The 18,325-nt window shown below is 37.2% G+C and overlaps 1 protein-coding gene across 2 annotated transcripts; it reads left to right on the top strand.

Moving 5' to 3' along the window:
* Window positions 1-6,854: 6,854 nt before the first annotated feature.
* errfi1a (ERBB receptor feedback inhibitor 1a) lies at window positions 6,855-18,325 on the top strand. 2 transcript variants are annotated; one of them, XM_062986399.1, is made up of 4 exons: window positions 6,855-7,010; window positions 13,235-13,431; window positions 13,626-13,705; window positions 13,884-18,325. In XM_062986399.1, exons 2-4 carry the CDS (start codon window positions 13,280-13,282, stop codon window positions 15,014-15,016), a joined length of 1,365 nt encoding a protein of 454 aa, XP_062842469.1. In that variant the 5' UTR covers window positions 6,855-7,010; window positions 13,235-13,279; the 3' UTR covers window positions 15,017-18,325. The 2 variants fall into 2 exon arrangements, with proteins under 2 accessions (XP_062842469.1, XP_062842470.1); XM_062986400.1 differs by lacking the exon at window positions 6,855-7,010 and having other exon boundaries at window positions 12,808-13,431.

Raw genomic sequence — 18,325 nt, 5'->3', positions numbered from 1 at the left:
AAATGTTTATTAGCTAAATATATAGGGAGTCTGAGTCTGAACGCTTCGGTAGTCAGTCCCTGAGCAATTCCTGCAACAGGAAACCAGGAGAGAAGCTAGTCCCCCAGCTATCAGTTCACAGTTTTGACAAATTGATTGCCACATTGAGAAAACATTGACCTTGCATTTAGAAAGCTATGCTTGAAAACAACAAAAAACCTGGGATAGTAATCTAAGGCATGCAAGGATGCTTGACATTAACTGTTTCAGTACCAACTACATGCAGGCAATAAATGGCTAGTATCTGTTTTCAGATTACTTTTATTTACTTCAGTTTATTTGCTGTAAACTCATAAACTCAGAAGTTTTCCTTTTTTTAAAAACTTTTCAATATATTTATTATTTACTAATACGTTTTATAGAAATATGAATATTAATTGGTTAACTTGTCTTGTGTGACATTAATTAACAACAAAACTAAATTACAAAATTAGTCATCACACTCCCTGCATTCCCTTAGATGGAACTCGAACCCTTAAGGCTGTTTTTTGAACATATGAGTTTATGGTAGAGAAAAGAAGGATATCTCTCTGGATATCGTCTGTTGAATGTCGAAAATGTAAATCTGGCATTTCCTTTCCTTTAGTGTGTCTGTACAGCAGTCAACCAGGCTGGTGGCACTGCCAAGACTCAAACCTGGGTCTTCAGAGTAAAAGGCTAGCATATTTCAGACGTTTGCCTCTTCAGTGCGAATATACTGAAATTTGTTATTGAATAATTTGTATTACATATTATCATGCTTATCAGGGTCATGATAAATTTAGTATAGTCTGAAGATCAATTGTTATAAATTGTGCAGACAAAGTGCTGAGTATAACCCACTCTCATTGTTCTGGGTTTAAGCTATCACAGGTCAGTTATGAATTCCCTTTCCTTCATGTTAACACTTGAAGGAGCACTGATGCCTCCCGTACTCTTCATCCCCCCACTCAGTCTCTGCTGACTAATCCACATACAGGTAGCATTGAATTTCCAATAATTTCCAGGAAATCAACCCGGTTATAGCAAATGAGGAAATGATTAATAATAACAAGAAGCTGAGTAAGTTTGTTTAATGATTTCCAATGTTGTAATATGGTAATATTTACATTTCAGTGAGAGATGACAGGCTGTGGTTTTTTAATTTGTCTCATGTCTGTTTGGCTGAGACAGAGAAACAAAATGTGTGTGGACATGTTTGACTGTGTGTGTGTCTGTGTGGCGCTTTAAACCATCTGGCTGATTCTGAGACATTTTCATTCCCCCGCAGTATTGACTAAACACAGGAATATGAGCCGCCTGGTTTATTGAACTGATTCGTCATCATTCTTACCACAGCTGTTAGTACTGGCCACATGCAGAACACCAGACTAAACCGCTGGAGAGACGAATGTAATCATACTTGAGGATGCAGTCTATGCATACCAAGAATAGATACTGATTCAAATTCATACAAGCCTTTTAATGCTGTTAAGATCTACATAGAATGTAGAATTATTACGTTTTCATGACATTTCCATGAGGTTAAATTGAAATAATAAAATTCTCAGCACTGTTTAAAATGTTCTCCAGATTCTTTTAAAAACTCAAATGTAGTATAAAATAATTCAGAAAATTCATGTTAAAATGCTGATATTATTTGCAAATGTATTTAGCACTACCAGTTTTATTTTTAATATTAGCACTACCGGTACCTAAATATGTGATAGTCCAGCTAAAAATGACTAATTATTGTTCTCAGAGCCAGAAATTGTATCTAGGTACAATTCAGCACAAAGCATACTGCATAGCAAGAAATATATTGCATTATAAGATGCTTTCCCCATAAAATGTATCGCTATAAAAAAAAACAAAAAAACAATAGTAATAATTGGCCTGATTTTGCTGTCACTGATCACTCAACAGAAAAGATTTTCTTTAGATGAAGTAAGAACTTGTGGTCTTGGATTACACAATGTGGCATGTCTCCGACAGATGATTCAGTGCTCTTGCGACCAAAGACAAAAAAGACACAAAGTTTTGTTAGTGCCACAATGCGAACATGGGACACATGTTGTCCTCTTTTACTCAGCCACAAATGGCTCCAAACATTTTAAAACTTTTTTTCTAGGCATAACGTTGTTATCTGTATGCAGTATATAATAAAAAAATAAGATGACATTTTTCTCCAATACAGTGAATAATGATTCACAATGGACCTTCCTTCTAAGTGAACAAGTGGAACAGAGATGTCTAACAGCATCTAAAAGCATTATGCTTTCTGAATTTGTCACCCATTTGGATATTTCATCTTTTTATTTCATCTCATTGTAAATTGAAACTTCCTCTTCCTTGACTGATAGTTAACAACGTTTTCAGCCTCTTTGGACCAGGAAATAACTGAATCTGAATGGTGTTATTTCAATTTTAGAACTTTGTACCCACTGTTAGGACTGGCTCGAGTGAGATTACATCAGCAGGTGGAGGTGTGCAACCTGGTGACCTTTGCAAGTGGTAATTCACACTATTTCCTCAGCATGGACACACCCTCTCTCCTGGAGACTTGCCATGTTATGCCAAGGTGTCGCACTTATTGTGAAGCATTTTTTTTCAAGCGCACCTCATGTACAGGAATTCATCTCGGGTTGAGACTCTAAGAAACAGTCACACTCTTAAATAGTGGAAGGGTCAACTCAATTATGTGCTGCAGTGTGTGTGTTTACATTTAGTAAAAGATTGGTTGAAACTTTTTTTTTTCTTTTTGAAACCAAGTGTATCTCAGTTGTAATTGTGTTGTGATTATTTACAATATCTGATACTTTTCATGCTTATTAGTAAAACCACAATTAAAAAAACATAATTGCTTGGGTGACATGAGCCACAAACACAAACAACTAGTAGTAAAGGTCAAACATTTTATAGAGAGCAGTAAGGCAGATAACTGAAATAAGAAGATTTTAAAACTTAAAAGACACACATTATACTCCACTGTCAATTATACATATCGCTAAAAGTTGCAAAATGTCCAAACAAACAAAAAATAAATTGCACACATTTTTTTTATTTTATTTAACTTTATTCTACATTTCAAAGTTACTTACATGATTAGTAAGTACTAGATATGGATGTTATATGTTATATCTGCTTTAACCGGAGCTTGCCTTTGAGCTGGAGTGCTAATGAAATTGGTAGCCAAGTGGTTAAGGTGCTGAACTAGTGAAGGTTGCTGGTTTTGAAAGGTCCCACCACTGCCAGGTTGCCACTGTTGGGCCCCTTAGCAAGGCCCTTAGCCTCTATTTGCTTTCATTGTACATTTATGGCATAGATGTAAATACTGTACTTGCACCAGAGATCATGTATTAGCAATGAGATTCACAGCCAACAGGTCAACATGCTCTGATTATGGAACTTGCTGGCCACTTCTTATCACTTGATCTCACAGGCGACTGGAATTGGCCAGCATTGCATGACTTATTGGACAGACACTAATGGTGTTGCTGGTTGGTCAATCAGCTCTCAGCTCCTAGCAACACACACCCGATTTCTGGTACTCCTGCACAATGTTGGTTTACTCAAAATTGTTTAATGTTGTGGAAGTCCAAATTTTAGTTTTAAGTTGTCTTGAAGGGTCTTGTCATCAACGTCTCTGCAATGCGAATAAAAATATATAATAAACAAATAATAAACAAAAATAATACATCAGTCCATTATATTGGTTGACCATCAGTGCTAAATGGAAGGTTTTACTCTGGTGTACTGTTTAATTGTTCCTAGCAAGGATTTCCTCAGGTCTGGTGCCTTCATGCTTCCCTCTTAATTTTGTATAAGCTGCCTGTCTGACTTTATAAGGCACTTCCTTTAGTGTGTGTGTGTGTGTGTGTGTGTGTGTGTGTGTGCGCTGACATCACATCAGTCGTGGAGAGTGTATGAGGCAGGAGCCCTGAGAGAAAAAGGGAGGGATTTAACACAAGAGAAAAGTTCATGACTGGGCTTCTTTCAACACAAGCCAATCTGTGCTTGCATCAGCCCGCTCGTATTTTCGTTCAATGTGTAACGTAGAATTAAAGAACACAAACTGTGACCGAGTGTTTATTGCATATTGATTTTTATTTTGTCCCTTATGTTTATGGACCTTATCATCCTTCTGCAAACATGGCATGTGAAGTGCACGCGAAAATATGTACAAAAACACACATGCTCATGCTGGACCTTATGCACGCACGTGCATTCATTCTCTACAAAACTTGCCCCATAAATGCCCTATATTTTAAGTAAACAATTAAATACACACATATACTTCTTACAGCTAACAGCCAGAAATCCACACGCCTTTATTGTCCTGGACACTGCTGGCCTAATGTAAGGCTAAAAATCTGCTGAAAATGATAAAAGTTATTTAGAAGTCTAACCTATCTGCAGCCAAATATCTTACAATCCATAGTCCTGTCAGATTTTAGGACAAGGCAGAGCATTCACATTTGTAACACAGAGAGAACAAAATGTACTATAGTCATTCCTTTCATAGCCTATGTTTGCTTTAGCTTTTTGTCTTATGGCTTTTATGTGGGCCATTGTGGCTGCGTGCTTGTTCAGCGCTCCCCTCATGTCTCTGGTTCATTTGATTTTGTGGGACTCTGTAACTTGTTAACTCTCGTACAGCCTGGTTACAGGAAGTTCAGATTGTTTTTAGGAAAAGCTAATGATTTTGTAAGCATTAATGTCAAGAATGTGAAAAATTATTCTTTTGGTAGAATATTTTCATTAGAATTTTGGCTTGATTGTTAAATGTTGTACCTTCAAGCAGAGGTGGGAGGAAACTCACATGGACATGGAGAGAAAATGTCAGTCCTTGAGAAGATCATACTTAATCTTTCCATCGCGTCATGCAAATGCATTTAGTTAAATCTCTTTTTTTGTAATAATGACAACTGTTTGACATTGAACTTGAACTGATGAATCATGTGTAATTTGTAACTACCTGTCCTGTCTAAAACATGACGTTAAAATCCTAATTATCAAACAACGTCACGGCCAATTTTCTATCTCCAATTCACCTCACTTGCATGTCTTTGGTCTGTGGGAGGAAACCAAAGCTCCCAGAGGAAACCCACACAGACACTGGGTGTAATGATGGAATAGTGATGACATGAATGATGACAGCAGAGGACCATAACCTTTTCATTTCCACTTCATTACATTATTCCCAACATTACCAGCTGCACTGCTGTCTGTGCTATATAGCAATATGGTCCTGGGGAACTGAGCTTGATCCTTCAGGCCCTCCAGTTTCCTCCCACCTTCCAAAAGTAAGCCGAATGAGGACTGGCTACTCTCCAGTAAATTATGTGTGTGATGCCCTGTGATTGATTGGCACCCTGTCCAGGCTGTTTTCCTGCCTTGCTTCATATCATTCATGCCATTCCTTTCACCAGGATGAAGTGGTTAGTAAAAATAAATAAATGAATGCCAGCTAAATGTATGTCTCATACTTTTATTTGTTTCCCTCCCTGTTAGAATGTTAAAGTGAATTTCAATCATTTTGAGATTCTTTCTTGTTCCAAACTGCACCATAATATCTGGTCAGACTTGGGATGAAAATTGTTGTATTTATTTAATAATTTTATTAATAAAAACTATGGATTTGGGCCATGATATTGTCTCCAACATAAGTCAAAATTTTGAAATTTGTGTTCATGTATATACTGCTGTTTGGACTTGCTTTTTATCTCTCTACAATCTTTTTATATGTTCCGAGAAGATTTGATCAAACTCCAAGCTGCAAACATGTTTTATGCAACATCTGAGCCTCTCTTACAAACGCCCTGTTAGGGTCACATCACGTACGCAGATCTGACGAAAACGTAAGCAGATGCTGTGGGTTTTATATAACAAACAGAGTACTGATAGTGCGCCTGTGTATGTTTGCTGGGTAAACTCACTTATCAGTCCTGGAGCCATCTACATGTCTGCTTCCCACTCCCATTGTCCCTACAGCTTTTCCTCACGCTATGAACCACTCAGTTTTAACAAAAATTTCTTTTTATTTGAAAAACCTCATGGGACATAGAAGATTACCTTTAGTGGCAAAGCACAAACCCATAAAGAGAGACAGAATTAGTTCCACTTTAAAACAGCAAAATATTAATAGCCCAGCTTCAGTAAACATAACAGTACAGAATCAGAATCAGAATACTTTGTGAATATAGTGAATACAGTGAATATAGCCTTTACCTATACCTGTATATATATATATAAATATAAATGCTTGTTTTTAAGCTAATTACTCACAAAAAGAGACACCTCTCTCTGGACATGTCAAGGGAAAACAAAAGGCAACATTTTAAGAATGTCCATTATAAGAATGGACACCTAACATGTCCCAAATAACTGATACCCCCAGAACAACAAACAACAAAGTCAGCTGTAAAAGACAAAGGTAGACTCTATAGGTTACTGCAAAAACAAAAATAATCTGCATTATGTGGCAAAAGTTTACGGACACCCTTCACAATTATTAAATGTAGGTGTTTCGGCAACACTGATTGCTTACAGGTGTATAAAATCAATTATATCAAATGAATGATTTGCTTTCAATTTTGTGAAAAGAGTGAAAATAGTTTGGGGAAGGCCCTTCTCACTCCGTGTCTTCAAATGTCACTGTAAATCCAAATGGCGCTGGACACACTGCGACCCTAGTCAGGGAGTAACTCAATAACTATAATGCTTTAAACTATGTAAATGCTCGCTGTGTGGTGTGCACTTTCTCTTTAAGAGGCAGCTGTGGGTGGAGCTGAAGTGGCTTCAGTACTGAGAGATAAAGAGCAGTGCACAGAGGAAGCCTTGTACTGAGTCCTGTGTAAGACAAGCTACTGAATACTGAATCCATTCACTATATCACTCATGTACCACAACTAACTCAAGCTCACTGATTCACACCACGGGATATTTACCAGCAACATGCATTTACATGTGTGGACGTGATTTGGGAATAGGGAGAGGAGTGCAGCCTATAGGTGAGTTTGATCACATCTCTTATGTTATCTTGTGTTATTTTGCTAAATTTAATTCTATGGTATGCTGGTGACGACAGCAAGGGCTTTATCAGATTGTATGATAAGGCATGTTTTGAGGACCCATATTTGTCAAAAGCATGACGTTTTTGGTCAAAACATAAATTTCATGCACTTTATTCAAGTCTGCATTTTAAATTCTATAATTATTTTACTTGAATGTCTACACATTTTTATAACTTTAAATTTTATATAAATATTAGAACATAAGTTTGCACTGTGTGGAGGCCACAAGTTTTCGTTTTGTATAAACTAACATAAACCTGCTGCATTACATTTGTTTAGCTTATTCTCCTAAAAGATTAGTATGTTATTATTTTCGTTTCGATTTAATGACTAGATTGCAAGATGAGATTCATATCACTTTTGTCCAAGCAATACATTGTCTATACTTTAAATGAATGTACATTTTAAATATTACCTAGTATATGTGTATGCCTACACATTTCAGTTTAAAAACTAGATTTGTAGGGTTATAAGGTTACATTTCATCTGCAAATTCACATACGTCTGTTGCATTACACGTCTTTTAACTTTTAAATCCTTATATAATGCTTATACAATATGAATAATGAGAACTACACTTGCCAACCAAGTATGTATACATTATTATAGCGTGTTTATTCTTATTCAGGGCACTTAAACGTGATTAATTCAATTTATATATTTATTAATACATTTATACAAATCAAAATTATTAATAAATAACAATATTTTACTATAAGCATTGTGCCATTTCAAACTATTTCAAGCTGTAGAAACGCACCCACTTCACGATCATCGTGCCTTTAACAGCAAGCAAATTCCAAATACCTTCTTCACCACTACATAGGTGTCCTACTCAATATTAAAGCGTATGGCCCATGAACGCACTATAGTGCACTACATACGGGTTACACAGTTAATTAGGACCCGGTCTGGTTGCAATGACAGGCGCGCGCACCCGCAGATGAGTCACCAGGCCGTTGCGGAAGCTTTCACGCGGGCACGCTGCTGCCGCCCTGCCGCGCGAGTAGAGCGGGTCTGGTTGCTCGGAAACCGCGAGTTGTAAAGAGAGAAAGTGTGTGTGTGTGTGTGTGTGTGTGTGTGTGTTACCACATTACTGTAAATATTATCATTTTTATTGTTATTATTTTGCACTGTTTTTATTAATATTTTATTCTATTTTATATTTTTTGCACATGTAACTGTTTTGTATATATTTGTACTTTTTTATTGTTATTTTTATTATTTCTCTCTAACTTGCTTTGGCAATACGAATGTCCTTATTTTTCATGCCAATAAAGCTTCTTTTGAGTTTGAGTTTAACTTGGCCTTATAATCTTTTCTTTAGTAATCATAAATAACTACAACCAGTGTCCATAAACAAAGGACTAGTTCACTGCTCAAATTTGTTCGGATAGTTCAGCCAAAAACTATCATGAATAAGAAGCTGCTGAAACAAATGACGTTGTTCACAGTCAACCAAGCTTTACATTGCCATGGGCTTGATAGGCCCCCATCAGTGGGTCCCTGCCTGCTCCTGGTTTGTTTTGGGCCATGTGATTAGCAGTAAACTTCAGCTGGGCTCTAAGGTACCATTTCTGAAGCAGTTTTTTTTTTGCACAGCATCCTTTAAGCTCATGGTGATACAAAGTTCACTTGACTAGAGATAGTGATGTGTGTGTTCTAGCAGCTTAATATTAATGGCAGACCTGCTTTTGGTTGTTCTTGGATTACTTCTGGCTAGGGATGATTAACTGATGAATTAATATGAATTACTTAATTAGTTATTATGGACGGATGGTCAAAAGAGTCCATTTGTGATATTTAAAGCTTTGCTCTCGATTTTATTCAACCAGCAGCTGTGTTAAATAACAACGTTGTCAGCTACAAATGAAACAAACAAACAAATGTACATTATAAACACTAGCTCTGGTCATGCTATCTACATTAGTTCTTGATGGTTGGTTAACAGTAGAACACAGCCCTATTTATACTGGCACAGAGAAGTTACTAGCTATAGTTACCAATCATACTATTTATTGTGGTTTTCAGAAAACTCACAATACATTTATTAAAAAACAACTTTTATGCAAATAATACAGGTTTTTGGCTAGTATTTGACTATATATAAAATATAGTATAACTATATATAAACTATATAAACTGTCACCTTATATTTACTGCAGGTTACAAACCAATTTATTATTTAAAGTCGAGCAGTCCCAAAAGTCATGACAGCGATATGTCAAACATAGATTAACAGCATCAGTGAAACTATCAATCAAATTATCAGCCACAACAATAGCCATGAGCCAGTCTAAACACAGACTTTACCTTGTGAGTTTAATAAAGCTGAAATCCATGACAGGGTCACTATTCAGAAAGGCTAATGCAAAAAAGGCAAAACCTGGTATCAGAAAGATAAAACCAAGAACCCAACCAATAGACAAAAGGTAATAGGTTCTGAAAAGTCATCTGTCATGATAACTGACCATTCTTCTGCCAACTGTTCAGCACAGTTGGTGGGAAGATAATGGTTTTGTAGCCATCTTGTAAAAAAATAATTAAGTCTAGTGATTACTCTGCATGTTCATATTACAGCCATTGCATAAAGCAATTGAACAGGACCAAGTGTAACTTTGTGGTGCAGTCCTTCTGATAATACTACAATTAAGTTAAGCATGTAACCAAATTAAAACACCAATAAAGCACAGTAGGAAGTTCTGGAAGCAGACTGTAGATGTCCATCTCCTTTATCCTTAATAGAACTGGAAGATTCTTAAAGAACACTTCAACATCCCACCACAAACCACCCAAGACTTGAATGACAGCATTCCAAGGGTTAAAGTTGTTCTGCAGGAAAATGGTGGCCCTACTGCACACTAGCTAATATTATAATTTAACTTATTTGCTCAGGTTTCATTGTACTATGTTACAGTAAACAGTCGTACAATGGAACGTCAATGTAATGTATTAGGTAAGAAAAAACAGAGATAAATGAAAAATGAATTATTAAATATATGTGGTTGCTTTAACTTGATTATAATTAAATGAACCTGGAGCAAGTATTTGTTTAAAAGATAGACAGAGTGCCTGTCCAGCACCACATATTAACCCATTTGCTTACAATTTAAGGGTGATTTAGAGTAGCCAGTCAAACTGTGGGTATGTTTTTGGGACATAAAAGGAAACAGTAACAGCAAGCAAAAACCAAACCTAGGTCCCTGGAACTGTGCAGCATAAACACTATTTGTTGTGCCACGGTCTTACTATAAAATTAAGTAACTGGTAATAACGTTGTATTTTTTGTATCAGCTAATTGTTACTACAGTCCAGTACAGTAAATAAAGAGCTGAAATCATGAACATATGTCAGTATAATGGTGAAGCATATAATGATAATAAGAGCCTCGCTTAATTCTTAGTTTTAGCACAAATCATACTTGTCCTCGTACTGTAAATGGTTACTGCAAAACAAATCAAAGCAAAACTAATTTTTAACCTAATCAATGTCTTGGAACAAGAGGTCACAAATAGCTGGATGTAAGTTGTATTCTATGTCCTTTCTAGCCACCAGAACTGAACCCAGTCAATCGTACATGGGAGATTTAAAACCAACAGTGGTCTCTTTCACCAACTGAAGGAACGTCTGTTAAAAGAATGGTGTTTCATTAATCCAATACAGTTCCAGTGTATTGTAGAAGATGTGCTAGGCTGTGCCAGCCGAGCTGTTCTGGCATTCTGGGGTGACCCAACACCTTACTAAAATATTTTTGCTATGTTTATACAGTAGCTAACTATGATATTTTTTAGACTCTAGTTCAGAGCGCTAAATCTAGTACACGATATTTGAAGTGACTACCTGTAACATTTTTGGAATCACTCCTAAATTTAAGAGACTGGGAAAAGTATAACTGTTCATTCATTTTAACACAGTTTAAAGTTTAGTCACTTTACTAAATTCACTTGTCAGTCCTGGACTTTAACAGAATTAAGAATTATCAGTCTTTGTTTTGTGCTTTCCTTTAAAATTCCACCTGTATGCATTACAAATGTATGTAATAAACAATAACTAATTGTCTACAATCCTCATCTTAAGAATTTCTTTATAAGCTAACTGCAGTTCGTAACTGCATCTTTGCTCTTTGCGTCCCACATGGAACCTCCAGCCTTGTCCTTAGCTTGTGCCAAGTCTGTGTTGCATCACACCATATCATTGTTTCATAATAACAGAAGAACATATTTTCACTGGCTTCCGCTGCCCATAAATACACCAGTGTGAATGTCTCTACTGACCACTGCACGCTTGGTACGCCTTGCACCTGTTCTGAGAGGAAGCACTCACTCCGTGGGGTTCATTATCATGGATCAGGTTGCTCTATGTGGAGTGACTGTGTGCAAGGTTAACAGCGTGCAGGATAAAATGAGGGGTTTTGTTTCTCATGCTTTCACTTCTTTGTATATCTTAATCACTAAAATCACCTGCTAAACCTGCTAAAATCACTTGGGTTCAGTGTTTTCTCAGAAGCTTAATAGTTTATGCAGTGTAAAAGCATGTGTGTAACATGTTTGCTGAGAACTGTGCATAAGAAGTCCAGATAATTTGCAGGAATAAAAAAAGGCTTGTTAAAAAACCCAGGTAGAACTGCCTAAACGCTCAATTGATGCCTTGTGAGTTGAAACCTGGTTTGTTATATAACAGAAGGTGTATTATATAAGGCCACCCTATAGGTTGCCTTGGAGTGTGAAGTTGATACTTTAACATAACAAACTATGTGTGAATGCAGCACAGTGGAACAGCAGGTAGTGTTGGTACCACACAGCTCATGCAGACAAGGTTTCCTTTTGGTTCTCTGGTTTCCTTCTACATGCCAAAATCTGAATGTGTTACCTGAAATTGTTTCTAGGCAACTCCGACCTGGATAAAGATATTAAAATAACCAAATAAATACTATTGTGCAAAGCAAATGTAACTATTTTGCATAATTATCTGAAAGCCCTGAAAATGGTTACTTAAGGTACACATGTGGGTGACCTGCAGATAAAATTCAATGTGTTTTCAACCTTTAAACAGAATAAGGCCATCATATGTGGTTTACTAAAAGCAAGTAGCTTTAAAAATCATTAACATTAGTAACAAGTAAACAAATGATGCATGAATTAAATAATCATTAACAAGATCAATAAAGGGGTGTATCTGTTGCATGTACATGGCTTAGTGGTTAACTTACTGGACTATCAATTGAGGTTCAATCCCCTTTATTGCCAAGCTGCCACGTAAACATTAATTCTAAACTGCTTGTATTGGACTCTACCAATAGGGACTTTTAACTAAGGCAAAGATTTTTGCCAAATGACTAAAATGTAAAAACAAAGTAAAAATTGCACAAGCCCAGTTAGAAAGGTACTTGACTATATAAAGACAAGCCTGCAGTGATGACGTCTACCTCAAACAAACCCATAATTAATCCTGGGTACAGACACAAGTTTTTGGGCCAAGGGTGAAAATACCTCTGAAATGCTAATCTCCTTATCAGGTTAATGTAGAAGCAAATCAAGAGACAATAATTAGGTTTTAACTGAAACTGTTTTTATTGAAGTATTGTGTTTAAAACACTAAATTTCACATTTGGTGGTGCAGAAAAAACTCCACCCTCAGAAAGAGATAAAACGAGACTCCTAAATCGTCTGTTTCTTTGGTGTCAACTACAAGAGTGTTCATTTGGATGCCTTTCATCAAGTATCTTCAAGTCTAGTACGACTGAGTGCTTGTCATTCCTGAGCTGGTGGTTGCTCAATGTGCTTCTTTTTTTTTTCAGAAAGACCTCGAGTAGAGGGCCTGCTGCACAAGGCAACAACAGTGCTTTAATTAGTGACAGATAAGGCTGGAAGCAGTACAATGAAAAAAAGAAAAAGAAAAGCAGCAGGGCTACTTTGCTTTTCTCACTGATTGTCCTGCTTCAATAATTAAACATTTAGCTGAGAGATCAGGCTAGGTTTCTTTTTTGAAGGGAATATCTGCACAAAAATGTTGGAATGATTTTTCAAAAACTCTTAAAAAAAGGAAAGGGAAAAAGATGCATCACCTTGTGCTTTGTCCAAATGAAAGTTTAATTCTGTTAGTGGCCTATTTATTTACAAATGAAAAATAAGTCATGCTCTTTCCCCTTGACTGTGTTTCAGGTACAGCACAACAACTGCTAGTTAAGTGAGCGTTTTCTGGCGTGAATGCGACTCGATTGCAGCTGGAGCATGTCCATAGCAGGCTTGTCTGCCCAGGAGATTTGTTTACCCCCACAAAGCCTTTTCCTGCGTAGCAGCCAATGTCATAGCATGTCCAGAGCCAAGCCCTCCTGGAAATGCGACCATGATCTTGACAAGTGAGTGCTTCAGAACTGATACAATGGCCTGTTGACATGTTATTGTGAGGTGAGATTTGAAGATGGATCGGTGTTGTGTGACTCTGAAGTTTGCATAGTAATCTCAGACAAATAGGGGTGGTTAACTGAAACACTTCATAAACCCTGTCTACAAGCACAAATGTAAAACGTTCTTTTGTTTTTTTTGTTTTTAGCTTCTACTTCACCCTTGAACCTTCTGTGAATTGCAATGTCCAATCCCGCCAACCGCTGCCTTCATTTTTCTCAGCAAACAGTAAGCCAAACCCTCATTCTTATGCACTTCAAGTGTCTTTGGTAATAAAACATTTTAGTGCAGATTGTACTAAATGAAAATGTAAAAAAAGATGTAAAATGCTAAAGAGGTACTTTAAACTAGAACCAATATGGTATACATTCTGCTCTTACCTACTGTTCTATCTTTTTTTGTACAGAACAGAAACTCCATTCCCATCCCATCCACAGTCCTGCAGCCCAGCCATTACTGCCTGAAAAGTCTCGACCCACACTGCTCACTTTATCCTCCAAACTTGACCCTCACGCCACTAGCACTGTTAAAGATGACCAGATTGCCCCTGGCTTCCATCGTCTCTCTGTATCAGACCCACCTCAGACACCAGGCCGGGCAGCTAAGCCTCTTCCCCCACTCCCTTCCTCTGCAGAGCTATCTTCTGACCAGACTGTTGACAGCGATGTTGAGTTTTATAATGGAGATGATAGTCGTTGTTTGGTTTCTGATTCTTGTCCAAAACCTTCCCCCTTTCGCTATGGTATGCACAGCCGAAAGAGTCTTCGGGATTGTGGACAGATCAATTATGCCTATTTTGAAGGACCAGTGCCCCCTCAGAAGAAGCAACTGCAGCAGTCAAAGAAAAAGCAGGAACACGAGTCTCAAGAAAACCTTCTTCAGGAGCAGAGGGAGCAGGAACTACAAGAACAGCAGCAGCAGCAGCAGAGATTGGCGTGTCAACAGCAGCAGGACCGTGCCCAGCGCAAGCTTCGCCGCTCACATTCAGGCCCCGCAGGCTCCTACAACAAACACTCTGCCTTACTTCGCCTATCCTGTCACCAGCGGGAAACACATGACCAGGATAAACCTGAAATCCCTCCCCGAGCCCCCATTCCCCCGAGGCCAGCTAAGACTGGTGATTACCGCCGCTGGTCAGCTGAGGTTTCAGCAAGAACTGGTAGTGACGATGACAGACCTCCAAAAGTACCTCCAAGAGAACCTTTGTGCAGCAGTATATCTCAAGCTCCTAGTCAAAAAACCTTACCTATTTACCTCAACGGGATTATGCCACCCACTCAGAGTTTTGCCCCAGACCCCAAATACGTAAGACGGAGTCTACAGAGGCAGAACAGTGAAGGCTCACCTTGCATTTTACCTATAATGGAAAATGGTAAAAAGGCAAGCACAACTCATTACTTCCTGCTTCCACAGCGGCCCACAAAGACCATTTATCCAGAGTTTGTGGACAGTGAAACCAGTCGAAAGACTGAGGCTTCCAGCTCTAGCCTAGACTGGTCAGATGACAGCAAGAAGAAAACGCACTTAGATCTTGTATAAGGTGAAGTGTAAAGGACATAGACAGTGCTTCATTTAACAAGAGAACCATTATCCCCGCAGTTACTGCCTGGAAACCTAAAAGACCTTTCTGCTGTTTTTAAGCAGTTATTTTAGTTTTACCCTAGTTTTTTTTTTAAGTAGGGTAAGTTACATAAGTCAGTTACTGATATTTGTATGTGTTTTGTTCTCAAAATGAAAGCACAATTCTGGAGTGAAAGTGCTGCTTTGAAGGCACTGGTTCCTCTGGACAGTAAAGTCTTAGAAATAATGTTTTATTTTTAGTTTCTTGTTTTGTGAAAGTGTTTTAAGTGATGCTATGGTGCAGTTAATTGGTATGAGCTGGTCTGATACCTCGTTTTATTCAGTGTTTTTTTTTATACAAACTGTGTTTTAAGTCAGGTATGGCTTTAAAGCTGCTTCTGTGACCTGCTTCTGTGCCAATAGCATGCTGCAGAGCTTTTGGGTAAAGTTATTGGGACAGTGAGTCAGTAGAGCATTTGTGTTGTGTTGAACATGAAATATGAAGTATGACAAGGCCAAGTGTTTTAGCCTTATTGTTAGTGAAGGATATTCCATTGAAATCTGACTATTCCATTGTGAATAAATAGGCATGAAGTTGAAAATTTATGCTGTTTAGCCTCCTGGATTACTAATGCTCTTAAATGTTGTCTGCAAATTGTGTGTGTGTGTGTGTGTGTGTGTGTGTGTGTGTGTGTTAGGGCTGTCATGGTAACTCCAAAGTTTCTGAAACACTATAATAATGGTCAGTTTTTATTTATTTTACTTGATTTTATTAGTTTTTATCAAACAAAGAATCATTACTGCAGTAACATATAATTTGCTATAACTGAACTAGGAATTTGTTAACACTGATTACAAACTCACAGCCATTTCAAACACAATGTAAAATGACTTTAAAAGCTGCAATGAGTAAAATTTTTGTAGTGCTTATGAGTAGAGAAGCCACTGAAAGATTTAATTTTTTACCTAACTTGGTGTCCATCTTTTTGTTCCCTCTTTATTACTGTAACAGTAGTTGGAAGGGGTTTGCACAAGAATCTGCCATGTTTGCCTTTGTGTGCAGTAAATATGGGGACAACGGGTGTGTGAATGGTAGCCCTTGGGGGACTGTTCATAAAATAAATGACAGCATGGATGTATACAAGACAAGTTGAATCTGTATTCTGACTTGAGCATTTGATGCACTTGGTGGCATGGTGGTACAACTGGTAGTGCGAGTGCTGCACAGCATCAGGATCCTGGGAACCAGGGGTCAGTCCCTGTTTCCAGTCACTGTTTGTGAGGAATTTAGATGTTCTAGGTGTATGTGTGGGTTCCCTGATTTCACCCAGTTTAGGATAAAGAAGTTACCTAATATGATTGAATAAATTAATATGATGCAATTGCTTTGATTGTTTTAACAAACGTGTTCTACTGTAGTCTTCAGATAGTCATGCATGGCTCTGCTGTAATGTCCTGCATACACACATACATACATACACAATTATATATACACAAGGCAGAACATAAAGAACAATAAGATTAAAAACACCTGCAAATGTTAAACTATTTCATAAACCAATAAGAAAAGATAAATATTTAGGATGAATATGGGTGCAATAAAAAATTGGCTGGTTTACGTTGCTCTGCTGATACGGACTATTTGTAATAAAAACTTCAAGCAACTTCCAGCGCATAATGTTGGATTTGTTAAAACACTGGTGGGAAAAATGCCAACAATGCAATGCAATTTAATTTAAAAAATCCAGTAATTCATACATTTAATTTCTACGTGGTAATTAAAATCAAAACCATGCTAGCCCTAGTGTGTGTGCGTGTGTGTGTCCTGTCTTATTGTATTCATCTGATTATGATTGTAAAAATGGCAGTCAGTTCTGCTCACAATGTGCATGTTACATAGGAATGGCCTGAATGTAGCATTTGTGTTCATTATTGTGTGTGGACAATATCTGCAATGTAAAAGCGTTCTATTCTGGAAATGCACCCATAACACACGCCTGTTTTTGCTCAAGCATTTTAAGCAAACACTATTTGATTCGATCTTTCCTTACGGACACAAGCCAGCAGCGATAACATACTAACTTGGCTTGGATAAACAGGGACTCCTTCCTTGTGTTTGACTACCTCTAACATGAATTCTGAGACTTTGTGGGTGGCTGATATTTTTACTGACCTATTGAACTGAATAAGACCTATAAAGTTAGATAACTGTATTGATTGTAAAGTAATAAATAAGGTTATAACATGGAACTTTTCTGTTTAGGATGCCCCTTATTGCCCATGAATGAAATAAACATGGCAAATGCTTTGTGTTTGTCATTGCTTTTTGAAGTGCAGCCCTCACAGTTCTGCATTGCGAAAAATTGTAATAATAAAAACGGCTATTTTAAAGCCTGTTAAAGTGCATTAGTCTTTGATTAACTGCTAATATGCTGTTGTGAATAGGGCAGTCCCCAGTACTACCTCCCTTAAGGAATTAAAAAATCATTCCTTTTTGTAATATTCTATTATCACGAATGATAACGAATAAGTAGACAAAGCATTTTTATCTGAAGCCATTTTCTTACCATTGGCCAAAAATAACATTCACTCTAATTATTCTTTCATTTTGATTGCAATGATTGTTCATTGTTTTTATTCTGTTTAGCTAGTTACAGTAATTCTAACATTTAACCTCCCACAAAGTTTATTTAAACCTGTATATCTAGCCACGTTCACATCTAGTACAATTGGTTGACCTAAAACACAGACTTTCCTGTTCCTTGTACATGTATACCTATCAGACAAGATTGCTGTGGGTGTGGGCCTCAGAAACTTTGGCTGCTGGGCGAGTAAATGAAAAGTTTTATTGTTATATAATATATAAGATGTTATACACCATTGTGATTACACAATAAATGTAGCAAGTGCATCATGGTTGGCCTGAAAATCATAAAACTCTGGAGTCAGTATGTCATCAAAGTTTTGTAGATCACACAGGGAAGTGATGCCACTTTGTTTTCATATTGTATTGTTCTTGTTTTTTTTATTATTTTATTTTACATTTATCAGAAATGTTTACATTGTACTATTTAATCTTTGACCTGTTTTCTGTGTCCTATCTAAAAATGAAGGCAAGTTCAAGAAGAAATATTAGATGTTCTCTGCTGTGGTATAGAACAAGCAAAATGCACTGAGAGAGCAGTATATTGTTATGTGTAAAAGTATTTAACACAGTCCTAGCTACACTGAATAGTACTATGTGTAGTTTAGCCTCTAAAGGAAAAAATAAACAGACTTATTTATAAA

The sequence above is a fragment of the Trichomycterus rosablanca genome, chromosome 24 (assembly GCF_030014385.1).
Source record: "Trichomycterus rosablanca isolate fTriRos1 chromosome 24, fTriRos1.hap1, whole genome shotgun sequence".
Taxonomy (NCBI): domain Eukaryota; kingdom Metazoa; phylum Chordata; class Actinopteri; order Siluriformes; family Trichomycteridae; genus Trichomycterus; species Trichomycterus rosablanca.
The sequence above is the reverse complement of the archived record's forward strand: the minus strand, read 5'-3'. Positions and strand labels throughout refer to the sequence as shown.